The sequence below is a fragment of the Lontra canadensis genome, unplaced genomic scaffold (genome assembly GCF_010015895.1).
Source record: "Lontra canadensis isolate GAN:19392208 unplaced genomic scaffold, GSC_riverotter_1.0 scaffold107, whole genome shotgun sequence".
Classification (NCBI taxonomy): Eukaryota; Metazoa; Chordata; class Mammalia; order Carnivora; family Mustelidae; genus Lontra; species Lontra canadensis.
In genome coordinates this window covers 1,607,734-1,635,547 of record NW_022631101.1, presented here as the reverse complement: position 1 = coordinate 1,635,547, position 27,814 = coordinate 1,607,734, and the positions used below count along the sequence as shown (strand labels likewise).

General features: G+C 50.6%; 1 protein-coding gene and 1 long non-coding RNA gene across 4 annotated transcripts in view; one reads left to right on the top strand and one right to left on the bottom strand.

The window, feature by feature from the left end:
- Nucleotides 1-27,814, top strand: part of OPA3 (outer mitochondrial membrane lipid metabolism regulator OPA3) — a 69,332-nt gene that overhangs the window by 35,499 nt on the left and 6,019 nt on the right. Inside the window, exons 1-2 of one of the 3 annotated variants that reach the window (XM_032838970.1) lie at nt 4,645-4,806; nt 5,506-6,128. The exons of 1 other annotated variant lie outside the window; for it this stretch is intronic. In XM_032838970.1, the coding sequence (XP_032694861.1) occupies nt 4,719-4,806; nt 5,506-5,924 (507 nt within the window). In that variant the 5' untranslated portion in view covers nt 4,645-4,718 and the 3' untranslated portion in view covers nt 5,925-6,128. Of the gene's footprint in view, nt 1-4,644; nt 4,807-5,505; nt 6,129-27,814 lie in introns of those variants that run through there. One more of the 3 variants, XM_032838968.1, reaches the window with a different exon arrangement.
- On the bottom strand, nt 19,316-19,993 carry LOC116855899. The gene is made up of 3 exons (XR_004380457.1): nt 19,783-19,993; nt 19,596-19,666; nt 19,316-19,377 (listed from the first exon to the last, which is right to left on the bottom strand). It is a non-coding gene; the product is annotated as an uncharacterized LOC116855899 (long non-coding RNA).

The following is a 27,814-nucleotide window of genomic DNA, read 5'->3' as shown; positions in this document are numbered from 1 at the left end:
AGCCATGTACTTTAATTTGTCTGGTATTGAACGAGCTGGTCTGTCTCCACCTTATTAAACTTTATTTATTCATTACCAACATTTTACTTCATTTTGCAAGAAGCCTTTTCTCTGCTTTTTATTTATTGACGACCTCAAGAGCATCTGTTGCAATTCCGGGCGTGATGAGAGAAAATAGAGAGCTAATAAAATCTACTGTATGAATCAAAAAAACAAAACAAAACAGCCTCTCGAATTCTCTGGAACTTACCTGGGAGGCAGCAATGAAGGAACCCACTGAAGTCAAACAGTGAGCTGTGGCCCTTTTCACATCCCTGGGACAACCCCAGCTGAAAGGTCCCCCTGCCCTGGCCGCTCTCCCAGGCTCTGTGAGTAAAGCAGCTGATGGGTAAAGAGCCCTGCCTCCCCGTTTTCTGTCTCTGGGGTGAGGCAGTGTCCTGTGACTCAGCCGTCTCAACGCTGGGAAAAGTGCTGCTCTAGGCTCCCTAAATGCCCACGGGGAGGGCATGGTCCCCACGGGTCCATCCACACAATGAATGACCACTCTGCGATAAAAGGCAGCTACGAAAGCCCACAGCAACTCAAGCGATCTCACAGACGTAACACGAGCAAACGAGGACAGAACAGGGAACACAAATGATTTACTACGAAGAAGTCAGAATAGGACTTGAGCGTATATGTATATCTATGGGGGAGGTCAGATGGTGGTTTGGGAGGGTACTGACTGGAAGAGGGCTTAAAGGTAGGAAGCCCTTTGGAGTACAGGAATGTTCTAGATCCTAATCAGGGTGATGCTCAGGTAGGTGGAATGTAGCAATGTTGGGAGTGTTTGAGCCCCACATTGAGTGTAGAGATTATTTAAAAATAAGATCTTAAAAGAATTTTTAAAAAAATCATCCCGCTCTACACTTGCTAGTTGTGTATTTTATGTAAGTTATTTTTCATTGAAAAGGAAAAAAGAATGAATTTACTGAGGTCATTGGTTAAAAAAAACCCATTTACGTAACTCAGTTGTATTTCTGTAGGCCAGCTGCCACCAAATTGAAAGTGGAATTTTTTTTTTTGAAGATTTTTATTTAAAAAAAAATTTATTTATTTATTAGAGAGAGAGAGAGAGAGCATGACTAGGGGAAGGTGCAGAGGCAGAGGGAGAAGCAAGCTGTCCGTTGAGCAGGAGTCTGATGCAGAACTCGATCCCAGGACCCTGAGATCATGACCTGACCTGAAGTCAGATGCTTAACTGACTGAGCCACCCAGGTGCTCTGAAAGTAGAATTTAAAATACCATGAATAATAACATTTTTTAAAAAATCAGTACCTAGGAATAAATATAATCAAAGAGACGTGCAAAGAAGAATTATTTTATTATTTTTTAAATTTAAGTAATCTCTGCACCCAACATGGGGCTCGAACTCATAACCCTAAGATCAAGAGCCCCGAGACTTGCAGAGAAAATTAGAGGCTAAGTGGAAATCAGATATTACATTCGTGGGTTATGGATTCAAAGACTCAGTATTGGGGAGAGGCCGCTATCCTGGAAATGATCTGTAGTCACTGGAATTCCAGTCAAAGTCTAGGACAGTGACTTTCAGCCTTTTACCTGGGTTCCAGTTACACACGCAGTCACACACAACACAAGAACAAAAGTTTTGGGAAACCATACGTGTCCTGACTAAAGGTTGCCTTTGATGCTTCTGTTACATTCTAGAATTTTGGTTTTTTTTTAATTGTCCGTGAGCTTGGCTTTGTTGTTATTTCATTCCACATATAAGTGAGATTATATGGTATTGGCCTTCCTTGGACTTATTTCTCTTAGCTTGATGCCCTCAAGGGCCATCTGATGGTTTCTCTTAGATTCTTGATCATATATATATATTTTTAAAGATTTTATTTATTTATTTGACAGAGATCGCAAGTGGGCCAAGGGGCAGGCAGAGAGAGAGGGGGAAACAGACTCCCCGCTGAGCAGAGAGCCTGATGCGGGGCTCGATCCCAGGACCCTGGTATCATGACCTGAGCAGAAAGCAGAGGCTTTAACCCACTGAGCCACCCAGGCGCCCCTCTTGATCATATTTTTAATGCTGGTCTGAAATGGACTGCATGACCCACTACTGGGACAGGACCTGTGGTTTTAGCAATATCACATGAGGGTAGATCAAATTCTAGAAAGTCATTGTTCAGCTGAGAGCCGACTGACACATGGTGGAGTTCTCAGTGGCGTGATGGAATGTCAGGATAGAGACACCACCTGACTTTGCCGCCGAGCCCTCTCCTATAGGCGGCCCCCTTCACGACACCGTCACATCGCACTGGGTGGTGTGTCCGTCATCGTCACGCTGTATGTGCTCTTTATTTTAAATTTTGTAAAAAATATTACACAGAGTACAAGGGGCCTTACTCTAGCCACCAAACAACCCGTGGGCCAGACCCGGGTAATGTGGAAGAATGATCTGGCCTAGGGATGGGGGAGGAGAGGAGCGCTCGGAAGGAAGGAGATAGTGACCAGCGAATAGTACAAGAAATGTGTAAACATCATCTGTGAAGATGGGGAGGCGGAGGACAGCCTGCGTGGGGACAGAGAGCTCGTCTTTTATACGAGGGCTGGGGGCTTAATAGAAAACGTGTAAAAAGCAGCAAATTTCCAGGTGAAAAACTCAGAGGCGAGCGACCTACACTTACTATCAGATGTCAGGGTCATGGTGTTAGGAGGAAAGAAGGCCAGTTAAGGCAAGATTCAGGGGACCGTTGCGGTGGACCTGAGGATGGGGCCTCTGACTTTTAAGCTTATAGCTTGAGTACTTCATTTTTCATGCAGTGTTAATTTTGTTAATGAAAAGAATGGCGGGTTTTGGTGTTTTGGTTGTATTTCAAACAGCTTCTAGCACAGTTCCGGGGCAGGGGCGGGAGGCTGGGGTGGGGACCTGCTGACGCTTTCAACAGGATATACTGGGGGTCGCCTGTGTGCCTGGCCTGCTGCTGGCAGGGGACACGCAGTGATTGGGACAGCCCCGGGCCCTGCCCTCATGGGGCTCACAGGCCGGCACAGAGTGCAGGCAAGTGACTGGATGACCAGATCGGTCCCAGTTGTGACAGGTACTCTGAAGGGAAGACACAGAACGTCAGAAGGGACCAACGTTCCTGAATAGGGAGCTCAGATCAGGGGACATGGGTCAGCAGATGGGGTGTGGGAGAGATGGTCAGGAGATGGAGGAGACACGTGGCTGAGAGGCTGTGGGGGCGGGGAACATCTGAGTCCCAAGTCTCTGGCCTGGTGACGGGATGGACCCAGGAAGAGGAGCAAGTGTCTGTTGGGGGTGGGGAGCCGGGGTCAGGTCTGGACACAGTGAGGGTGAGGTATCTGGGAGACGTCTGGGGACCTGTTGGATGCCCAGGTCGGGTGCTGTCCTGTCTTGTCCTGTCCCGGCTCCTCACGGCTACCCCTTCTTGCCAACCCCCCATTCCCACATGGAGCTTGTTTCCTGAGCCCCAGATCCGAGACTGCCATCGGCCCCTGCTCTGAAAGCCTTCTCTCACACACACACTCTTGAACTTTATTTCCTGTGCCTGCATGTGCGCCCGCACCCCGCATACCTACTCCCATTTGCACACCCAGGCTCAACCACTGACCTGGCTCCTCCTGCTCTGTCCACAGTGGGATGCTGGGATGGGGGTTGGGCAGTAGAAGCTGGCACTGTCTCTCCTCACCGCTCTCCCGCCACTCTGCCTTGTGGTCCTGACAGGCTCACATGACAGTGATAGGCCCGGCACCCCAGGGCTGGTGTGTGGTCATCACCTCCCTGTTTTACAGGGGCAGCCCGAAGTGGGCTGTCATGGCAGTAGGTGACAGAGCTCCAGGTGGACCCCAGCTTGGCCTGAAGCTAGGGACCTCAGTGTGGGAGGGGTTTGCACAGCCCGGACCCCAGGAACCCCACTGCACCAGGGCCTCTGTAACAACTAGCTGAACAGCGACCTCAGCGGCGGCAGTTTCGGGGGGACCCTGGGAATGCTCCTCAGATCCTCCCGCTGGCTGCAGGCAGAGCTCGTCAAACATTCCCGCCCCCCCCACCCCTTTCAAACAGTGAGAAGTTAGATACCCTCTAGTGCATTTTCAAGGTGACAGCTAAGACTTCTCCATGAATTCAAGTAGACGCAGAGGATATAATTTCTGATGTGTCATGAATATTGATGTTTTCTGAGTTGGCGCCATCCTTCCTTCAAAGCACGGAATGCAGTCCGCATAACCCTTGTGATTTGGTGCCTGCTGCTCTTGGTTTAAGGGGGGGCGGTGTTAAATGAACAAGCTGTTCTCTTACAGTCAGGAATTTCATATTGTTCCTTGAACTTTTGTCCTTGAACTTCTATTCACGCTTCCCTTACAGAATTCTGTCTAATAAAGTGTGTGTCAGCAACCACAATAGGTACAGCCATCCATGTTTTAATTTGTGCTTCACTTCCGGGGACCATAAGGTTATAAATGTCCAAACACCTTTCTCTGGATTTTCAAAATCACTAGCGCACAATTCACGTAAACCAGTTCATATGTTATGCATTTACGTGGATGATTGCGAAACGTTAGAAGCAAAGTGCTGAATGTTGGACCTGAGTCTCCACGTGAACTAGACCGCCCTTCTGTGTATCTGTGTCTCCTGGACGGATGAGAATTACTGCAGGAGGGAGTCAGGGGCCGGCATCAGCTCTGCCTTGGTTTTTAAGACTCAGATGCCGAGCATCTCCCTGCACAAAGGAGCAGCTAGGCAAGAGAGCTTTGGTGCCAGCAGCCGCGGTGAGCTCGTGAGCCTTGTGCAAGGTACGTGCCCCACACCTCACGGCAAAGAGCTCACGGGACCGTTCGCTCCCTCCTCAGGGTTGGTGAAAATCGGGGATGGGAGCCACCGGACTTGCCGAGAGGCTCCGTTAGCCCCGTTCACCGTTGCTTCTCATGTGTTCCTGCATTGCGGGGGCCCTTTCTTTGGAGCCAGGAGGACCCTCTACCCTGCAGCCCTAACTCTGAATTTGGGGAAGCTTTGGAAAGAAATTGTGGGGGGGGGGTCTGCCTTTCTCCTGAGAAATGGGTTGGATGACTGCTGCTTAGCAGTCCCGCTGGGGGATTGAGGGGAAGATCAGAGCCTGCCCTTGAGCCTTTACCTTCCAAGGACTTTGTGTCCTGGGAGCTCCTTGTAACCCTGCAAGGGCGTTTCTGCCCCCCCCCCCCCCCCCCCCCCCGCACCCAACAGACTGAGGACTTCCCTTCCTGGGCAGGGTTTCTGATTCCCGGCTGCTTGGCAGAATCCTCTGGGAAATTGAGAAACATACCTCGGGTCGACCCCAGGCGGCTGACTCAACATCCCTGGGCGAGGCCAGTGCGGTGTTGTTTAAGGTGATCCCGCCTCCTCCCAGTTCTGGCAGTGGTGTCCCCAGTGCTCCAGCCTGGATGCCCCAAATGCGGAGGGGTGGGGCTTGTAGGGGGCTCCTGGCACACAGACCTGACCCCTGTCTTCCCCCGCAGTGTACCACTGGGTGGAGATGCGGACCAAGATGCGCATCATGGGCTTCCGGGGCACGGTGATCAAGCCGCTGAACGAGGAGGCCGCGGCCGAGCTGGGCGCTGAGCTGCTGGGCGAGGCCACCATCTTCATCGTGGGCGGCGGCTGCCTGGTGCTGGAGTACTGGCGCCACCAGGCGCAGCAGCGGCATAAGGAGGAGGAGCAGCGCGCGGCCTGGGACGCGATGCAGGACGAGGTGGGCCGCCTGGCGCTGGCGCTGGAGGCCCTGCAGGCACAGGTGCAGGCGGCGCCGGCACACAGTGCCCTGGAGGAGCTACAGGCGCAGGTGCGGGAGGTGCGCGCCCAGCTCTGCACCCGGGACCCGCCGGCCACGCCCCAGGCAGCATCCGCGGGCAAGGTGCAGGAGTCCGCGCAAGCGTGAACTTGGCCATGGTTGTGTGTGCCCTGATGTGGCCTTCTCCCCGTACTGCCCCCACCTGCGCTGGCCCTGCGGAAACCCCCAGGATCTTGATGGAACTTGGATTCAGTCAGCCCCTCCTGGCCCGCGGGACCTTCCACGGGGGCCAGGCCCCAGCGGTGAAGCCGTCCCCCTGAATCGCCCTCCATCCCTGACTCATCGGTACAGCCCACAGTGCTCAGCGCTCCACACCCTCCCTGAAGCACATGGACCTGTGCGGTCCCAGCCAGGAAGACAACAGGATCACTCTTCCAGCAGGAGGAAAAACGAACCGGACTTAAGCTGAATCAAGCTGTGACCCCACTCCCACCCCACCCCCATGTCTGTGACACCCTTCCCTGGCTCGCTCATCATTCCCTGGGACACCCCTTCCCCTTGGTGGGTCAGCACAGACCATTGTAAAGAAATGCAGCGTGGTTTGTGCACTTCTGTCCCCGGCGTCTAAGGTGGGCTCTAGCTGGGTTTCGCCACTCTCTTTGAGGGGCAAACGGGGGATCCTGGCTTGCAGCTGATCCCCCGAATGTTCTGTCTTCCCCCCTTAACTGGAGCTGAGGTACCCTGCTGCGACCCCAAGTGGGAGATTCCAGAAGATCCCCCAACACCCCTTTGTGGTGGAAGAATGGCTCCTGCCTAAGGCTAAATCCAGCCCCGGCCCCCTGTTTAGCTGTCCTCCAAGTCCCTCAGCCTTTCCTGACATGCCCTCTTCTGTGGCCTCTCCCGACACACACTGCCATCACATTTCTTGTGTGCCGTCCAGATCTGCTGACCTCTGTGCCCTTGCCCTTCTCCCCTGGGGCTCTGGACCGGTTCGGCCGTCCCCCTTCGCGCAGTGGCACCCTCGTGCCTCCAGAGGCCTCGGCCCCACCTCCATCCCACTAGACTAGGCCACCCGTTGGTCTTGACCTTTCTGAGTTTCCTAGGGCTACCATAATATGACCACAAACTTGATGGCCTAAAACCGCTGAGACGCGTTCTCTCACGGTTCTGGAGGCCAGAATCTAAAGCCAGAGTCTCAGCAGGGCCACGCTCCGTCAGCGCCCCGTCCAGGGCCATCCTTCCTTGCCTCTCCTGACTTCCGGGCCCTTCAGGCATTCCTTGGCTGGTGGCTGCAGAGCTCCGGTCTCGGCCTCCATCTTCACGTGGCCTTCTCCTCTTGAGTCTCTCACAAAGGCACTCGTCTTTGGGTTTAGCCCCTCTCCCCCAAACCTAGGGTGATTTCACTTCAGGGTCCTTAACTTAGTTTACAGAGTTGGGTTTTTCTTCCCAGATACGCTCACGATCACAGTTCCGTGGGTTACTGTGTGGACATGTCTTTGGGGGAGCCACCATTCAACCCACTACACCTCCCCGCCCCAAAGAGGACGCTGGGACTCTTGCCAACCCTACGGGACACGTGGCCTTCCCCACAGGGATGATAGGAACAATCCAGAAACCAGCCTTTACCACTGGGTGTCTCTCCCGGGAACCTCACCGATGCAGGAGGGCTGTGTTATGTTGCCCTAATGAAAGAGCCCCAGAGTGAGGAAGTCAACTTCAGGATGTGTCTGAGGACTTAGGGATCTTCAAAATGGGGGCAAGTCTTGTTAAAATGAGAGAAGCCGATGTGTGTGCATGGGCAGTGATCCCATGAACTCTTTCTCTGATGCGGAAGCTGAGACCCAGGGGAAGCGAAGGGACTTGCCCAAGGCCACAAAGCCCGCGAAGGACTGGCTGACCAAGGTGGTGAAGTAATCAGAGCAGAGTAGGGGTTGGGGCTCAGTGAGGGCGATGGAGAAGAAGGCGTGCACGTGCTAGAGAGCCCCGGTAGGGGAGAGGGGAGCAGGGAGCCGGTTACTGGGGAGGAAGGGTGGTTAGGGATCTCCACAGAGACCCAAGGCATTTCCCAGAGGTAGCGTTGAGAGTGGGGGTGGGGGGCTCAATTTCCGTTCCAAACAGCCCCAGACCACACCTGAAATCTCAGCATTTAGTGAGCAGGGTCAGATTCAAGATCCATTCTACCTGGGCTGGGTTCCAGCAGCTCGAGATGAAGCGGGAGGGGCAGGCTTTCTCTCAACTCCTTCCTCCCTCACCTCTCTGCCAGGGCGGGCTGGGGCAGGGGGGCCCGGGCGGGGGGATCTGGACACAACTTCTACCCAGACAGAAACCCAAGAAACTGGGGTCCTGAAAGATCATCTTCGTCTTCTAGATGAAGGGGAGAAGCGGATTGTAGTGGGAGCTGAGGAGGTGGCTTCTGGGTGGAGGTGTCTTTACGATCGGAAGTGACCTGGGTGGGTAAATGAGAAGATTCAGAGAGAGTGAGCACTTTGTGGATGGGGTGAGGGACGGAGCCAGGTGAGCAGGCTCAGTGCCCGGTTTCCATGGCTACTCCTGGGGGTGCCCTGGGGCACTGACCCATCTCTGGAGCACAGGTCGGGGGAGGTCAGTGACTGTGATGTGCTCCCCACTCCCACGATAGCCATAGATAGTGGCCCTTACCAATATTTTCTTCATTGCATTCATGGGAAAATGGAGGCACAGAAAGGGGGGTCACCTGCCCAAGGACCTACTTGCAGGAAAGAAGCAGGAGTGGGCCCAGAGATGGACAGTCTGTACCAGAGCCCAAACCCCACACCCCTACGCTGCTCTTGACCCTGATGAGCCATTACTGTCCCGTCTCCGAGACTCAGACCTAAGAACTCAGCCCTGCGCGTCCTTCCGTGTGGCCAGACCTTGTGGGATGCGTCGGCTTCACGTACTGGGTGGGATCAGGGTGTGTGGAAATGCAAGGAATCCCCTCTCGACGCACGAGGCTAAGACGGGAGCATGCTTCATTACTTTGGTTTCCTACTAGCTGAAGTTTTGTATATATTTGTGAATTGGGGAGAGGGGTAGAATAAATTCATAAATGAGGATGCTTGTCTTCAAGTTGATGTATTCTTTTTTTTTTTTTAAATCTTCAAAAAACCCCTGTTATAACCTTAGAAAAAACATCTTCCGACTCCTTTCATTCAGGAAGCTTTCAGGTGTCCGCTGTGCCCCCGCCCTGCTCTGTGTCGCTCTGGGGTCCCAGCAGTGAGCAGGACAGCCACAACCCTGCCCTTGTGGCGTCCCCAGTCCAACGGGGGGATGAGCATATCCAGACTTTGCTTTTACAATGTTAACCTGTGTGTCCTGTGGTGATTTGGGGAAAAATTGCCTCATTGAATCCAGACGGGACTCAGGACTGATGTGGGGGGGGGCAGAAATCCATTTCCCATTTACACTGGCTCACAGAAGCCTCAGTGTCTTGAGGGCTCTCGGCCTCTCCCATCTCTGGCTCAGCTCCATTGTCCCCTCTGCCTCTGTTGGTTTCCCAGTCAGGCAGCCCCTTGCCTGGAGAAAGCCTCCACTAGAGAAAGTGGACTTCAGTAAGCCTGTGCCTGATTCATGGGCCCATATGGCCGGCCCTGGGCGCTAGCCACTGTGACTCTTGAGGGGCCAGGCCTGGGCCCCCAACCTCAGTGGACAGAGGGAGGGAAGCGTGCCCAAAGGAGAATCGAGGCGCACCTTCCACCCGCTCTTTACAGACAAATGTTTACTGAGCACGTACTGCATGCCTGGCCCCATTACAGTAGCTGGGAATCGGCCAGGAATGAGATAAGGGCTGACCTCTAGGGCAGGAGATGGGCAGGAAAGTCGTAAAGGACTGATCCAATGGCAGAGTTCAGGAGTAAAGAGTTTACTGTCCTCTGGAATATAATAAGGGGAGTCAGGGGAACGAAGACCAGCACCCTTGCCTCAGTTGGCCCAGCTCTGGAGGTCCCTCCCAGCTCTGGGCACCCCAGAGGACTGGCGACTTCATCTTGCCTCAACTACTCCAGACCCAGCTCTGCTTCCTTCCCTCCCTACCTGCAGGCATCATTCGCCAAAGACTCGGCCGTGACCCTGCTACACACGGATCTCAAGTCCACCGGGTGCCTGGGTGGCTCAGTCGGTTAAGCTTCCGACTTGATTTCGGCTCAGGCCATGATCTCAGAGTCATGAGATCGAGCCCTGCATCAGGCTCTGCACTCACCTCGGAGTCTGCTTGTCCCTCTTCCTCTGCTTCTCTCTCTCTCCCTCCCTCTCAAATAAATAAATAAGATCTTAAAAGAAAATAAAGAAGGGCGCCTGGGTGGCTCGGTGGGTTAAGCCTCTGTCTTCAGCTCAGGTCATGATCTCAGGGTCCTGGGATCGAGTCCCACATTGGGCTCTCTGCTTGGCAGGGAGCCTGCTTCTTCCTCTCTCTCTGCCTGCCTCTCTGCCTACTTGTGATCTCTCTCTGTCAAATAAATAAATAAAATCTTTAAAAAAAAAAAAAAAGAAAATAAAGAAGTCTCCATCTCAACCCTTGGCGGCAAGCCACAGTGAGAAGCAGAGTTTACGCCATGTACAGATCTATGTAATTTACAGTTCACACTCGATGTGTGTATTAAAAATAGGGCATAATTCATGCATTATGTGCCATAGTATATAACAATATAAAAATATTTTTATGTAACATAACATTGTATAGTATATGTTGTGTGTGTGAATCATTGGAATGAAAATTTCACCAAACACCCTTAATATGTACCGTGCGGTCTGATACTTCTTACCATGTATTTCCTTTCATGAAGAAAAACGACAGCTACAAAAGTATCCTACATACCCAAGATGTATTCTTTTTATTTTTTAAGATTTTATTTATTTATTTGACAAAGACACAGCGAGAGAGGAAACACAAGCAGGGGGAGTGGAGAGAGAGAAGCAGGCTTCCCGCGGAGCAAGGAGCCCGATATGGGGCTCGATCCCAGGACCCTGGGATCTTGACCTGAGCCAAAGGCAGATGCTTAACAACTGAGCCACCCAGGTGCCCCCTAATATGTATTCTAAACATATAAAATCTGTTATATGCATTTGATAACACAACATATGTTAACATCATACATTATATATTACATACATGGTTAGAACAAAAGTTCCGGTAAATGGTAATTGCCCTCACCATGGGCAATGCACACTTGTTACTTTCTATTTTATTCTGTCTCGTAAAGAAGAGCATATACGTCTGTGTGTATTATACAGACCTACATAAAGTGGGCTGCTGTGCACCTTTGGCTTTTATTCTTGGCAAGGCAGGAGCCCCTGGAGGCTCTGAGCAGAGCAGGGACAATGAGCTGACTTAGGACCCCCCAAGCCTTGACGGACTATGGGGGGCAAAGGTGAAGGCCGTCAGTCGGGTAAAGAGATGACTGTGATCGACCAGATGTGGGGGGCATGGTGGCTGGACCGGGGGAGACAGTGGAGGTGGGGAGATGTGGGATTCTGGGCATATTAATATTTCAGAGGTGGAACAGACAGGATTTGCTGAGTGATGGGATGTGGGGAGTCACTGACAGCTTCTAGGTCTTTGCTCTATTCACCTAGAAGGGAAAGCCTATGAGGGAGGCTGCGGCAGAGCCCCCGCCCTCCCCCATCCCCAGCTCAGCTCAGATTTCCAGATTTCCTCTGGCAGGTTTTTGTTACTCTGAACGGTGGCCATCGAGGGCTGGGAAGACAGTTCTCATCTTTACTCATCTCTGATGTCACTGAGCTCACCCTTGTGCTGTGTTTCTGATATTCTTTATCTCAACCACACCCCCATCAGGGTGTCTATTTGGGACCTCCTGGAGGAAGGAGGAGAGTGGAGGTGGTGGGCTGGGACTTGGGACCCCTGGGCTGAGAGCGCCGCTCGCCCCTGGAATGGCAGTGCCCAGGCCAGGTTCCCCGGAGGTGCCTCCACTGGGTAGGGGCGGTCGTGGACCTGGGGGGGTGGGGGCGTGGTCCCCAATGGCTCCGTCACATCCAATGTGCCCACCTTGCTCGAAGGGCCTACCTCTGTGCTTTGAACTTTGCACACTCTTCATCAAAGTTCAACCATTCCAGAGAAACCAAAATCCCCTCCCTGAAAGGAGTCTTGCCTCTGGTTTGGGGGAACTCGGGCAGATCCCCTTTAGGAACGATCTGGTCATACTTGAGATCCCTTTATGAGCTTTCCACTGCTTTCCGCTTTTGACACTCAGCCGTCTCCGTGTGCTTCTCTGGCCTGCGTGAGTCTTTCCTTAGGGAGATACCAAGAGCTGCAGGAACCGAATGTGTTAAACATTATTTATAGTTAAGATAAAAAACACTCTCGAAAATTCTGCAGAGGGGCAGAGGGACTGTCAACGCTTGGAGTGATCCAACTTGAAAAATTTTCAAGCCATAGATGTGCACATGGAATGTAATTGTTCTTTTAACTTATATTTTCTGCTTACCTGTACGTCGCACGTCTTCGTAGCTATTTATAGGACATTTGTACTGTTTTTGGAAAATGCCTGTTCTCACTGTCCCTTTAATGTTTGTTTCTGGTAGGCTTCTTCCAACTGAAGTTTTTCATCTTAAAATAAGCAAATCCAGGGGGCCCGCCTGTCTCAGAAGAGCACGTGATTCTTAGTCTTGATGTTGTGGGTTCGAGTCCTGCATTGGGAGTACACATGACTTCAATAAATAAACTTAAAAATAAAATAAAGTAGGGGTGTCTGGGTGGCTCAGTGGGTTAAAGCCTCTGCCTTCGGCTCAGGTCATGATCTCAGGGTCCTGGGATCGAGCCCCACATTGGGCTCTTTGCTCAGCAGGGAGCCTGCTTCCTCCTATCTCTCTGCCTGCCTCTCTGCCTACTTGTGATCTCTGTCTGTCAAATAAATAAATAATAACTCTTTAAAATAAAATAAAATAACCAGGTCTATTAGTCTTTTTCCTTTCAGGCCTTTGGTTTTTTTCTGTCCTTATTTGAGAAGGACTTCTTTGCCTCAAGGATATCTGACTACAGCTCTATTTTATTATACTTTTATTCAAGTTTTCTTTGTGTTTCAGTCATCTATCAAGAGTAGCTTTTTGTTCTGTAATGTTTTGGTTTTTGAAGAGTGTAAGTTTGGGATCTGTGTTCTTCAGTTTCCGAATGATCGGTTGGCCCACGTCTTCGAAGTGTGAGGGATGCTCTATCCTTTCCCGCCTCCCGCAGGAGTGGACAGCATTACACACTACATCTCCTCGACACTGGTGCCTGTTTCTCGGTCCTGTCCCACCGTCTGTTTGTCTGTCACACTCAACACCATCTTGTTTTGAAAGACAAGAGTTTGAAATTTTATATAAATATATATAATTATAAATAAATATTTTAATTAAATAATTATTAAATACTTAACTAATTAAATATTTAATTAAAGATTTTATTTATTTATTTGTCAGAGCAAGAGAGCGAGCACAAGCAGGGGAAGCAATAGGCAGAGGGAGAGGGAGAAGACTCCCTGCTGAGCAGGGACCCCCCCCCCCCCCAAGGTCATGACCTGAGCGGAAGACAGACACTTAACCAGCTGAGCCACCCAGGCGCCCCTGAACATATGTTTTGATCTCTTCTCAGCCACCCAGGTGTCTTGTTCTTATGTTCAGATTTATCGGAGTTATTCTTGTATTTTTAGAAAGTTAATAGACTTTATATTTTTTGAGCAGTGTTAAGTCTCCAGAAAAATTGAGCAGAGTACAGAGAATTCCCGTCTGTCTCCCCCCCGCAGCCGCGTACATTCACGGCTGTCCCTGTGATTAACGTCTGGCGCTCATATGGTGCATTGTTACAGCTGGCGAGCCAATATCGACACGTTACTAAAGTCCATAGTTTTCACTGGGGTTTCTGCTCAGTGTTGTACATTCTACGGGTTCAGACAAATGAATATAGTATCATGTCTCCACCATTACAGTATCACACAGAATGGCTTCACTGCCCTAAAATTCCCCTGTGCTCCACCTGCCCCTCCCTCCTTCCCTGAACCCCTGCAACCCCAGGTGTTTTTACTGCCTTTTCCAGAGTGTCAGTAAGTTGGCACACGGACTTTTCAGCCTGGCTTCTTTCACTGAACAATATGCGTTTAAGATTCTTCCATGTCTTTTTTTTGTGCTTGATCGCCCATTTCTTTTCATCACTGAATAATGGTCACTGAATGGGCGTACCACAGTTTGTATATCCGCTCTGCTAAGTGTTGGGGCACGTTTCCACAACAGCTTCTCCACTGGCTTGGAAAAATTTGCTCTTTATGTTGCAAGACCGATTTGGGGGAGACTTTGTGTCTTTTGCCTTAGGGGTCATGTTTCCTGCAGAACAGCTAGCTTCTGTGGAATAAAATAATAATAATAGTAATAATAATAGCATCAGTCTGTTGAGTGCTTAGTATTGAGCTGGATGGTCAGTGCTCTTTGTCACAGACCCCTTTAATCCCTCCTGTACCTCCACCCCTGAGCTTTGCTTAGCAACTCGAAGTGCCGGGAATATTGCTGGTGGGACCAAGAGCGGCATCAGTCCTTCCATCTGGCAGTGAATGTCACGTATTATCTTAAAAGCTGTTCAGGGGGAGATGCCACATGTGGCAAATCTGCCAGCTGGAGTTGGGAGGGGCGCGGCATCTAAGCAGAAGTCGGGAGTTCATCTTCCAGATTTTTAGCATGCCCAGAATTACCGTGTCCCGCGCAAGCATGAGCATCTCCTAGGGACATTCCACCTGATGCCATGTCACCCCACATCTGTATCTCCCTAGGGGCACCTGCAGTCACAGGGAAACGTGGTGTCTGGCTAGTCATGCCTGAGCGGGGAAGACAGTGGTAGGTGATGGACGCTTAGCTCTCTGCAGCTTTCCTAAATTAAGTTCCGGGTATGTAAAACCAGAAAAACGCAACATCGTTGAGAGCAATGAGGTTCAGGCCAGGGCTGAAGTCACCCCAAGGCTCGACAGTTGCACAGTCCCATTTGCAAGGAGGCTTACTCATGTGGCCAGCAAATCGGGGCTGGCTCTTGGCAGGAGCCTTTGTTTCTCCCCACCAGGACCTCTCCAGTGTGGACCCTTTCCTCCTCCCTCCGTCACTCACTAACTCTCCTGCATTTGCTGAGTCAGCAAATCCATGAGTATTCCAAGATACCTGGCCAAACCCCAGCCAACCTGTAACCTCCAGCCTCTTCTCCCCTGACCTGGCGTGGGCAGAATGGAATGGTGCCCCCTGTCCTCGGAACCTGTGAATGTGACCCCACGTGATAAAAGTTTTGAAGACGTGAGGAAGCTAAAGATCTCGAGATGCAGAGATTTTTCTGAATTGTCTAACCCGGATCTTAATTGCCATCACAGTGTGCTCCTGAGACATGGTCAGAGGGAACACACACACAGGAGAGGCCACATGAAAATGGCTGTGAGGATGGGATGGGGCCTCCGGGAACCCTGGAAAGCCAGCAGCCACCAGAAGCTGGGAGAGGCAGAGAACTGACTCTCCTCTTGAGTATTTTGGAGGGACTGCAGCCCACCGGACACCTTGATCTCGGCCCAGTGATGCCTCTTTTGGACTTCGGCCCTCCGGAACTTCGAGAGAATGCATTTCTAGGTTGAGTTGTCAAGTTCGTGGTTGTATGTTTCAGCAGCCAGAGGTGACTAATACACTCCCACAGTCTCTCTCTGATGGCTACCCCCCAGACCCTGCTCTCCCAACAGCTCTGACCCCTCAGGGAAAGAACAAGCCTACTCCACTTTGCTGGCAGAATGGGGGGCCCAGATTTTCCAGAGATTCCTTGTGGCTTTCTGCTCTGTTGCCTGGGAGAAAAAGTAATTTCTCAACTATAGACATGTGTATTTCGCCAGTGCATTTAAGTAGTATATACTGAAAGAGTAATTCTACCTTTGCTGGGTACATTTTACTGAGCAGCTTATTTATTCTAGATTGTCAGAGCTCTGTTTCTATCCTCGGGTCATTTTCCTTATTGGATATTTCTCTTTTCTCCTAATTATGGTTTTAGTTGAAAAAAAAAAAATAAACATATGGTAAAGTATATAAGCCGCACTGGTATATGTCTCTGTGAATTCTTACACACATGGATATACATAGTAACCAGCACCCAGATGGAAACGGGAGGTTTCCAGGAACGCTCCCTTCTGCTGCCTCCCTGGCAACACCCCCTCCCAGCTGGAGCCACTCTTCTGGAATCTGTCACTGTTGATCGGTTTTGCCTGTTCCTGAACTTTGTATCTGGTGGACTGGTATGGAATGTTCTTTTTTTGGATCTGACTTCTTTTGTTCCACATAGTATCTAAGAGATACATCTGCGCTGTTCTGTGTTGTAATCCTCTGTTCTTTTTTGTTGCCGTGCGGTATTCCGTTGTCAACTAAAACACACTGTACTTACCGGCTTGTCTCTGTTATGAGCAAAGCTGCTAGGACTGACCTGGCACAAGGCTTTGGTGGGCATTGCGCTTGGGTATATCTAGGAGTGAGTCATAGGTCAAGAGTGTTTACCCTTTTTTTTTTTTTTAAGATTTTATTTATGGGGGCACCTGGGTGGCTCAATGGGTTAAAGCCTCTGCCTTTAGCTCAGGTCATGATCCCGGGGTCCTGGGATGGAGCCTCGCGTCGGGCTCTCTGCTCGGCAGGGAGCCTGCTTCCTCCTCTCTCTGCCTGCCTCTCTGTCTACTTGTGATCTCTGTCTGTCAAATAAATAAATAAAATCTTTTAAAAAAAAGGATTTTATTTATTTATTTATTAGAACTTGAGCATGAGTGAACATGCGCAGGGGGAGCAGCAGAGGGAGAGGGAGAAGAAGACCCCCAGCGGAGCAGGGAGCCTGATGTAGGGTTCGATCCCAGGACCCTGAGATCATGATGTGAGCCAAAGGCAGTCTTCCAACTGACTGAGCCCCCGAGGTGTTCCGAGTGTTTACCCTTTGGGAAAAACGCCAGGGTTTTTTGTTTTTTTTTTTAAATTTTATTTATTTATTTGAGAGAAAGAGAGAGGGGAGAGGGAGGAGCAGAGGGAGAGGGACAAGCAGACTCCATGCTAAAAGTGGACACGAGGCTCGATCCCAGGATCCTGAGATCATGACCAGAGCTGAAGGCAGATGCTTAACTGACTGAGCCACCCAGGTGTCCTGTCCTCCCTCCCTCCTTGCCTCTGCCAGTTGCTGGTGGCCCCCGGCACTCCTGCGCTCATGGCCATGTCCCTCCCATCTCTGCCTCCATCCTCACACGTGGCTTTCTGCTCTGATTCTGTGGCTTCTCTCCCACCTTTTATGAAGACACTTGTCATTGGGATTAGGGCCCACCTGGGTAATCCAGGATAATCTCCCCATTGCAAATCCTTAATTCACTTCATCACATCCATGAAGTCCCTTTGGCCGTATGGAAGACTCAGAGGTTCCAGGCATTGCGGGGGCGGACGTGTTGGGGGGCCGTCCTCCAGCATCCCACACGCACCTTCTGTAGGCTGCCCATTCTCTCTCTTAGTGATCTGATGTGCCCTTCATAGAATCTGCACGCTGTGTTTGAGATGGGGAGGCTTTCTGGCAAACCTCTCATTGGAGCCGTGCGGTAAGACACTTAGTGTGGGGGACTCTGTCTGTGCTTCTCTGATGACCCCAAGCAGGTTTGGCATATGTTCAGCTGTTGATTGGATACTCTAGTTCCTGTGACGAATGCCCGCTTGACTTGTCCTTAATGCTTGTTTAGGGTGTCTTTTGGTCTACAGATTTTGTTTTTGTTTTATTTTGATAAGCCAGATTTTCTCATCTTTTCTTTTATGGCTCTTACTTTTCCTCCCTTGTTTGAGAAGAGCTTCTTCACCCCAAATTATAAACATCCCCATCCAAAGAGTACAGGGCGATTATGACCCCCCCCCCCATTTTACAGAAGAGGACGCTGAGGAAGAGGAAATGACTGTCCTAGATTTTTTTTTAAAAGATTTTATTTATTTATTTGAGAGAGACAGAGGGGGAAGCAGGCTCCCTGCCGGGCAGAGAGTCCAATGCAGGGCTCGATCCCAGGACCCTGAGATCACGACCCGAGCTGAAGGCAGAGGCTTAACCCACTGAGCCACCCAGGAGCCCCAGTGACTGCCCTAGATTTCACATTTATTGGGTTGCAGGTCCTGTGTGAAGGATCTTATAAGAACCACATCTTTGACTCTTTGACTCTCTTTGTGTTGGGGGTCCCCCAATGATTTGCTAGGACTCACAGGACTCAGAAAAACTGATACTCATGTTGATTCCAGTGTAAGGATACAGAATGAAATCAACAAAGCGAAAAGGTGCATGGGGTGAAGTCCAGGGTAGGCCAGATGCAGAGAGAACAGCACATGCAAAGGCCCAGAGATGCCAGTGGGAAGGAAATTCATAAAAACATTGTTTTTTTTAATGTTCCCCTCCCTGAGCATAGAGTGTGCAGCCTAGCGGGACAGGACTGAGAGGTCGGTAAGCAGCTTACACAGGCTCTGGGCCACGGAGAGGAGGGCATGCGGGGAAAGGAGGCTTCGCGTGACCGGACACCTGTGAACACTGCTCTGTCCAGAAATGAATTCCATTTGGTTCATTTCTTTGTTTTTTAATCATTATTTTCTACATATCTCAATGCACAGCAGGCTCCCTAGGAAAACTCAGCAACAATGAAAAGCATAAAATGGAAGGATAAAAATCATCTGTGATCCTACTATCCAGAGATGATCAGTGTTCACTTCTAGCTGTGTTTCATGTCCTCTGCACGTGCATGTGTGCCTGCACTGTGTCTGCAGAGAAAAAATTATGCACTGTATAGATTTTGATAGATATGCGTGCATGTACAAAGTGAGAATCATTCTGTCAAGTGTTCTGTGTCTGTCTTCTAAGTGACGGTAAACAGTCTCAGAGGAGAGGGAAGAGATTTCAGTACAGGATGCAGGTGTCGGTGAAGGGATCCAGGGAAGGATGCTGAGGCACCCAGGGAGCGGGCACAGCAAAGCTGAGAACCATCCCGAGATCTCGGCAGAGCCCCAGGAGTGATAAACGGCCAGAATGGCAACCTCAGGTCAAGGGCACAGCCTGCCGCTCTGGCCCTGTGGGAGAACAGGAGAGATGGGCCCTACCAATACCTTCTCCCATCCCCCTCCTGTCTTGTGGGCGCTGCCCAAACCTCCCCGGCATACAGAGGACGGTTCGCGATGATGCCTTCCCAAGCACTCGGCCTCCTGGGAGCAGACAAGGGCGGGCAAGAATGGAAGGGGTGGGACTTAGGGAAGTGTCATAGCCCCAGCGGTCTTTTGTGGGGAGCCTGAGACCAGGCACCCCAATGCCAGCTGCTCTGGGGCAGAACCTCCCCGTCCCGTTTGCGTTGAGTGTTGGAGCCCAGCCAGTTACTGGGAGCCAGCGAGAGTTGGTCCCCCCACGTGCAGCAAGCCAGCTGAGAATGACACTGAGCAAAGGGTGCGGTCTTTATTGGTGACACAGGATCCAGGAGAAACGGGCAAATAACAGTAGAATCTGCTTATCGAAACCCATTCATGATATGCACCCTTTGTTTACATGTTGCAGCGTCCGGGTATCTGCACGCGAGAATGCGCACGGGTCTGCGCACTGGTTTTCCTGTTACTCTGCAACATGTAGAGAAGAGAAACCCAGACACCCTGGTCATGACCAGTCCAAGTTTAGAGACAGGGTTTCCCTTGACCTTGAAGTACCCCTGAGAGACCCTTGAAGGGGCAGCAGGGGCATGGCTGCTGGATGGTGGCCACCAGGTGATTTCCACTTGGCCATGACTTCCTACAACCAGATGAGCCTCTCTGCTTTGCCCACACACCCTTTCCTACCTACTTGTGGAGTCAGACATTCTTGCGGGACACCCAGGGGACTTCCCATCACACGCTTGGCAATCTGGGACCTGGTGGTGGGGAGGGGAAGGGGTCAGGAGAGGGCAGAACACCAGAAGGGCTGCCCTGTTGACTTGCAAACAGATAGGACACACCCCTCTAGACCTGTCAGCAGGGTAGGACCTACCTGGGGTTTCCTGGGTGTACGTCCTGCAGTCCTCAGCCTCGGACTTCTGGGGGTCCGTGGATGACGATGAACTTGTCCCAGGTCTGGCAGCACCTCTGCGTGGGGCGGTGGAAGGGGTAGAAGTCTCTGCAGCAGCTCCACTTGAAGTCCTTGGGGTCCAGGACCACAGTGCCACAGAGCAGCCACTGCTCCCTTCTGGTCATGAGCACCTCCCCTGGGGGCCACACACGGCTCAGCCTCTGCCCTTCTCCCTTCTCCTGCTCCTTCTTGCCCTTGCCCCCATTTTTTTCCCCCCTCTCCTTTTAAGGCGCCAAGTGGGGTTGAACTACAGGAGTTTTCATAGAAAAGCTTCACCAGCTGGGCCCCTAGTGGGACGGGCCTCTTGACTTTGGCTCCTGACTCAGCCCAACACTCCCCTTCTCTCTCTGAGCCCCGAAGACATACCATTTCTGCTCCCACCCGAGAAGCACGCCCTGCCCCCAGCCGCCACATGCAGCCCGAGGAGGGATCCTCACCAGGGCTACCCCAGAACCCAAAGTGGGGAGCAGTAGGAGGCAGGTCAGAGCTCAGCCCCAAGGCTTGCACTGCAGCAGGGCAGGGGCACCTGGTAGAAGGTAGGCAACTCCCTTGCCCTTCCTTTCTGTGCCCCACCCAGTACCAGCTGCCTTCATAGTCCAGGCCCCTGGGGGCCAAGGACGGGATCCCAAATGGCAGCTCTGTCCTAGGGCCAGCCCCTTCTGCCTTTATGGTTTGTGTCTGAACTTGGCACAATCCCGGTTTGTGAGAGCCCCAACCTTCAGACCCTGCTGTTCCCCTGACTCACCCACGCAAAGCCAGCCCGGCAGGGACCCCTCCAGAGACCACAGCCTGTGCTTCTGCAGGGACCAGAGCCCTTCTGTCCCTGCCTGGGGCTCCCAGCCCCTCCAGAAAATGAGGTTCAGCTCACCACTCTGTGTCTCAGTTGAACTGGCTGATATTTCATGTTTGCCTCTTAGATGTTCCCCAGAAAACCCTCCCATCCTCTGCCACCCCAGAGGGGTCAGACCTCCCTGTCCCCGACACCGTGTGCTCACCTCTGAGGGGATGGAGCCTTCCGTGCAGGGATGGGAGCAGCAGGAGGAAGAGAGCTATGAGAGAGAGAAGGGGGGGTGGACGTGAAGGTGGGGGCTCTGTCGGGAAGAGGCAGGTGATGGGAGGCCCTTACCCAGGAAGATGAGGAGTCGGGACTCCCAGCAGATGCCACTCCAGAGCTCTGGCCTGCACCGGGCAGCCCCTGGTTGGTGCATAGTGGGGGAGCCACGGCTTGTGTGTGTGTGTGGGAAGATGTCTGCTGAGTACCTCCCTTAGTCTTTGCAGGGTGATAAAGAAGATATCTGCTAACCAGATTTTTTTTTTAAAGATTTTATTTATTTATTTGACAGACAATGATCACAGGTAGGCAGAGAGGCAGCCAGAGAGAGAGAAAGGGAAGCAGGCTCCCTGCTGAGCAGAGAGCCTGATGTGGGGCTCGATCCCAGGACCCTGGGATCATGACATGAGCTGAAGGCAGAGGCTTTAACCCAGTGAGCCACCCAGGCGCCCCCAGATTTACCTGTTCTTATAAAGCTTCAGAAGCTTTTGTTAAATTCATAAGTGATAAGTATATCTTTGTTATGCTACCAAGCTGAATCTGGGTGGGGCTGGTGGAAAGACCTAGCATAAGATGATGAGGAAGCCAGCCACAGTCCCTCCTACCCTTTACCTGCTGTAATTGTAGGTAGAATGTTTCCGGAGCATTCTGTGAGTGGTTCCAGTAAAGTTTGGGGCCTGAGGGGGCTTGTGGGAGCCCCCTCATTTGTCACTTGGGAACCCCACTTGCCTGCTACCTGGAGTGGGAGGTGTCCTGGGGGACGGAGCCTTCACCCCGTGGAGTCTGCTCGAGCTCCGGGTGATTGGTGCCAGAATGGCAGTACACTGTGCTTGTTGAGCAGTTGGGGTGAGCAAGAGCAGTACCCAGGCTCATTTCTCTTTACCAAAGTATCTTTTCTTTTTTATTTTTTAAAAGATTTTTATTTATTCATTTGACAGAGAGAGAGAGATCACAAGCAGGCAGAGCAGCAGGCAGAGAGAGAGGGGAAAGCAAGGTGCCGGCTGAGCAGAAAACCCCATGCGGGCTCGATCCCAGGACCCCGAGATCATGACCTGAGCCAAAGGCAGAGGCTTAACCCACTGAGCCACCCAGGTGCCCCTCTCTTTTCTTCTTAAATTGACAATATGTACATAACACATCAGGAATCATTCTAGCCATTTTAAGTATACAATTCAGTGGCATTGAATACACGCCCAATGTCATCTAACCATCACCAGCCACTCTCTTTGTGCAGAACTTTTTCATCATTCCAAACAGGAACTCAGCACCTTTTAAACAATCGAGTTATTTTATTATTTTTTTATTTTTTTGCTACACATCGCGCCCCTTAGTCCCCTCTTCAGAAAGTAATTATAGGGAGAATGGATTACTGCTATCCTTTGACTGTTTGAGGGGGAGATAGAAGATGGTCTTTTGGAGGAAAGTGGGAGAAGAGAGGAAGGAAGCTGTGTTAGTGAGCGGGTTAATTCTGTGGGCATCTGGTGCTTAATCTTACAGGAGACAGTGGACAAGGCACCTGAGGATTTACCCCCTGCCCCCCAACTGCCCATGAGTCTTGAGGTTTGGTTTTTTTTTTTTTTTAAAGATTTTATTTATTTATTTTAGAGAGAAAGAGAGAGCATGAGAGGAGAGAGGTCCGCGGGAGAAGCAGACTCCCTGCCGAGCAGGGAGCCCGATGTGGGACTCGATCCCGGGACTCCAGGATCATGACCTGAGCCGAAGACAGTCGCTCAACCAACTGAGCCACACAGGCGCCCCAATTGAGGTTTATTTTTATGTGTGTGTGTGTGTGTGTGTGTGTGTTTAATTTTTTGAGTCCTCTCCCCGCCCAATGTGTGGCTCAGACTCACGACCCGGAGATCAAGAGTCACCTGCTCCACGGACTGAGCCAGCCACACACCTTGGGTCTCAAGCTTTAAACTTAGACAATGGAGCTCTCACACACCACACACTGGCACAGCCTCTCCTTGCCCTGGAGGGCACCACCCCAGTAATTAACAGGAAAGGACCTCCCTAGAGAGCCATGCTGGGCCTCAGGGGCCCTGGGCTAAATCTTCGTGCATCCCATTGTGAGTTTCTTAAGAATAATTCCTGGAAATGACAACTGCTCAATCTGATCATGTGTGCATTCTGGGTTTTCCTCTCTTATTTAACTGAGCAAGTCCCCAGTATTCAGAGGAGAAAATTTAAACATCAAGACCATCATAAAACCTAGTGGCCAGAAATCATCGCACTTTTTTACATTGTGGTATATTTTCTTTATGTACTCAATTTTTTTTTTTTTGCATGTATTTCTCCCCAACATCTTATTTGGAAAATTGTCAAACCTACCAAAAAATAGAAAAAACTATGCAGTGAACACCCAGATGCCCCTACTAGAGTCACTGCTTGTTCCCATCGTGCCATGTGTGTGCCCTTCAGAGATCTTGGATCTGCGGGCTCAGCAGGAATTTATTTTTTCACCATTCTGGAGTCTGGGAAATCCAAGATCAAGACACTAACAGATTCCGTTCCTGGTGAGGTCCTGCTTCCTGGTTTGTAGACAGCTGCCTTCTCACGGTGTGCTCATATGGCGGAGAGAGAGGCAGGAAAGAAAGCCCTGGTTTTTCTTTTCTTCTTCTTCTTTTTTTTTTTTAAGATTTTATTTATTTATTTATTTGACAGGGAGAGTCACAGTGAGAGAGGGAACACAAGCAGGGGGAGCGGGATAGGGAGAGGCAGGCTTCCCTCTGAAAAGGGGGCCTGATGTGGGGCTCCATCCCAGGAACCCGGGATCATGACCTGAGCTGAAGGCAGATGCTTAACAACTGAGCCACCGAGCGCCCCTCTTTCTCTTCTTATAAGGACACCAATCCCGTTCAGGGGCCCCTGCCCTCATGACCTCATCTAAACTGAATTACCTCCCAGAGGCCCCACCTCCAAATACCATCACACTGGGGGTTAGGGCTTCAACATATGTCCTGGGTTGGGGGGGGCACAAACATGTAACCCCTACGCTTTATGTCTCTATCTCTGTCTCCATACGTACGCAGATTTTTTTCACTGAATCATTTGAAAGTAATTTGCAGATGTCATAGCACTTTACCCTTACAAACTTAAGTGTATGTCTTCTAAGAATAAGAACCTTCTCCTACACAATCCAAAAACCATCATATACTAAGAAAGTTCTTTTTTTTTTTTAAAGATTTTATTTATATATTTGACAGAGCACAAGCAGGGGGAGTGGCAGGCAAAGGGAGAAGCAGGCTCCCTGCCAAGCAGACAGCCAGATGCGGGGCTCTATCCCAGGACCCCGGTCATGACCTGAGCAGAAGGCAGATCCTTAACTGACTGAGCCACCCAGGCGCTCCACATTAAGAAAATTCTTAATAATTTCATAATGTCATCTAAGATACTGCTTGTTTTCAAATTTCTCCAACAATGTCAAAATATATTTTATAGACCTCTTTTCCATACAACCCAGGATTCAGTCATGGCCCACACATTACATTTTTTTTTTTTAAAGATTTTATTTATTTATTTATTTGACAGAGAGAGAGAGAGAGCACAAGTAGACAGAGAGGCAGGCAGAGAGAGGGGAAAGCAGGCTCACTGCCGAGCAGAGAACCCGATGCGGGGCTCGATCCCAGGACCCTGAGATCATGACCTGAACCGAAGGCAGAGGCTTAACCCACTGAGCCACCCAGGTGCCCCCACACATTACATTTTACAGTCCTCTCTTTAATCTTTTGAAATCTAGGACAGCTCTGCCTTTTTTGGACTTGTAGGACTTTGGATTTTTGAAAACTTCCAGCTCAGTTGTCCTGTGCAAAATGACCCACGCTCTGGACTCATGCTTAGATCCAGATTGAACATTTTCAGCAGGAAAACTCTGTGGGTGATGCCGTGTCTGTCCCATGCCACCTTCCTCTGGTCATGATGTCATTTTGTCCCATTATGGATGATGCTCAGTTGGACCACTTGGTTTGAGTGCTGACCCTCCGGTCTGTCCACTGTAAGAGTACCCTTGGCTCTTTTGCGGTTGGAAGGTTATGTATTCATTGGTTGACTGATTGATTGATCGATTGGTTAACTGATGTTTTTAATACATATTCCCCGAGTACCTGCTCTGTGCCTCGCTCCTTACTAGGCTGTGCTGGGGATACAGGAGTGACCAAGACACTCTTAGCCTTGCGTTCCTGGGATTCCCAGTCCATGGGGGAGACAGACTGCTCCCCAGATGGTGACAGCCCAGAGTGGTTGGAGCTGGGATGGCAAAGCCTTTACAGAGGGTGACAGACCCAGCCAGGGTGGTCAGAAAGGGCTTCCCCCAGGAGGAAGCATCTGAAGAGGACCTGAAAATTCAGGATGAGTGTAGGAAGGAGTGTGTGTTGCAGGCAGAAAGAACAGCATGTGCAAAGGCCCTACGATGAGAGAGAGCAAAGGGGGCAGAGAGCACTGAACGAGGTTCCTTTGGAAATAGCCAGAACATCAACAATGGGATAGATCACATGCACCCTTGTGATCACTTTAGAGTCAGGACTTTTTCCTCTCTGAGCAACAAACTCTCAGTCCTTCTGTCTGTTTCTACGCTGCTTGCCCTGCCTTACCTTGGTTTCTTTTTTTCCTAAAGCACCTGTAGTAAGAGATCAGTGACGCACAATATAACACACGGACACAAAGTGTGTAATGACTTTTTACCTATGTATGTCCTTGAGAAGCCACTTCCATGCTGGAGATCGTGAATGTATGTCATCACTCCCCAAGTGTGCTCAAGCCCCTCCTCGATCCCCTCCCTCATGCAACCACGATGGGCTTTTGAGGTCTCACTACCCACCACAAATGCCAGGCTGCAGAGCCTGTGGTGGGCACGTGTGTTCTCACTGTAGCTTCCTGCAGTGGGCGGAGCTCCAGGAGTGGGAGGAGCATCCTGGCCCCCGAGCCTGAGAGCTGGTTGCCAGGTGGGGAGAGAAGCAAAGAGTCTTCTTGGAGCGGGGGGCTGTAGAGACGGGTGAGAGCCCACCAGCGAGCTCACTTTGGGAGACACTTGGCTTCTTGCCAAGTCGCCCTTCTCCCCTGCCTCTCCATCATGAGAACCCCGGTTGGATTAGGGATAAGCATGTGGCTAGCCAAGGGTGTTGGACTCTCCCAAAGGGAAGGGTGGATCCATGACATGAGGCCAATCTGCTCTTTGGGGTCTCCAGGAAATCCAGTGGCTTCCTCACAAAAAGGGAGAGATCAGACACCCATGCTTTCTGACCACGCCCGCCCTGCCGTCCGCTTAGAAGGAGGATAGGGCCCCCCAGGGGGACAGCAGGCATCTTTGGGGCATGTGGCTAAAATCCCCCATCACAAGGGAGGTGAGGCTGGGACAGCGTGAGTCAGGGTCCCCGGTGACATCCAGGGGCCACCATGGCAACCCTGGCTGCTGGTCTCACGCCCTTTGGGTGTGGGAGAAGAGTAATCCCCACCTGGGGGAGCCACGGGGGGCTCCGGGTTCTATGTCCATTCCTGGCTGACAGCAAGGGCGCATCCCCAGACCAGGAGAGGGGTATCAACTTTGGAAAACTGAACACGCCGCAGATAGGAGCACTCGTTCCTGAGGCCCCTGGTGCTTGGCAGGGTCCCCCTTGGGCTCAGCAGGGAGCCGTCGTCATCAATCTGAGAGCCCTGCTCATGACAGCATCAGCCCCTTTCGGTGGCAGATGCTCCAAGACCCCCGGCGTTTCATTTTGTTTATTTAAACAGTTTTATTGAGGTGTAATCTACTTGCCGCAAAATTCCTGTTTCCAGTGAATGCTTTTATCATTTTTAGTAAATTTACCCAGCTGGGCGACCATGACCAAAATTCAATTTTAGAATATTTCTGTCACTCCAAAGAAGTCCCACGTGTCCATTAACAGTCACTCCCTCACCCCCTCACCCCTACCATACCACTGCCGCCCCCACTCCCACCCCAGCCACCACTAATCTACTTCCTGTCTCTATAGATTTCCCTGTTGTAGTCATTTCGTATAAAAGGAACCGTTAACACTACATGGTCTTTTGTGTCTGGTTTCTATCACTCAGCATAATGTTTTCAGGACTCATCCATGCTGTAGCCTGGAGCACTGCTTCCCTCCTTTTTATGTGTTAAGAATACTCCACTGTAGGGGCGCCTGGGTGGCTCATTTTTAATGCATCTGCCTTCTGCTTAGGTCAGGATCCCAGGTGCCTGGGATCAAGCCTCGCATATAGCTCCCTGCTCAGCGGGGAGCCTGCTTCTCCCTCTCCCACTCCCCCTGCTTGTGTTCACTCTCTCGCTGTGTCTCTCCCTGTCAAATAAATAAAATCTTAAAAAATAATAATGATAATAGTCCACTGTATAAATACACCAGATTTTATTTACCCATTCACCAGTCAACAGCCACTGGGTTATTTCCACTTTTCAGCTCTTGTGAAAACGTTCCACTGGGAACATTTGCGCGCAAGCATGTGACGTGTGTTATTTCTCCTGGCGTAGATACCCAGGAGTGGATTTGTTGGGTCTTAGGTAAATTGATGTTTAACTTTTTAAGCAACTGCCAAAATGTTTTCCAAAGTAGCTGAACCACTCAACATTGATGAGAGTTGCTTTCGCTCTGAAACCTTGAAAGCAGTTGGGGTTTTTTTTGTCGTCTTGATTATAGTTATTCCAGTGGGTGTGAAATGGTGCCTCATTGTGGTTTTGATTTGTGTGCCTCTAGTGACTAATGTGTTGAGCATCTTTTGATGTGCTTAGTGGCCATTTGTATGTCTTCTTTGGTGAGATGTCTGTTCAAAACTTTTGCCCATTTTAATTGGATTGTTTATCTTCCTAATGTTGAGGGTATTTTTTGTTTTTGTTTTTGTTTTAAGATTTTATTTATTTATTTGACAGACAGAGATCACAAGTAGGCAGAGAGG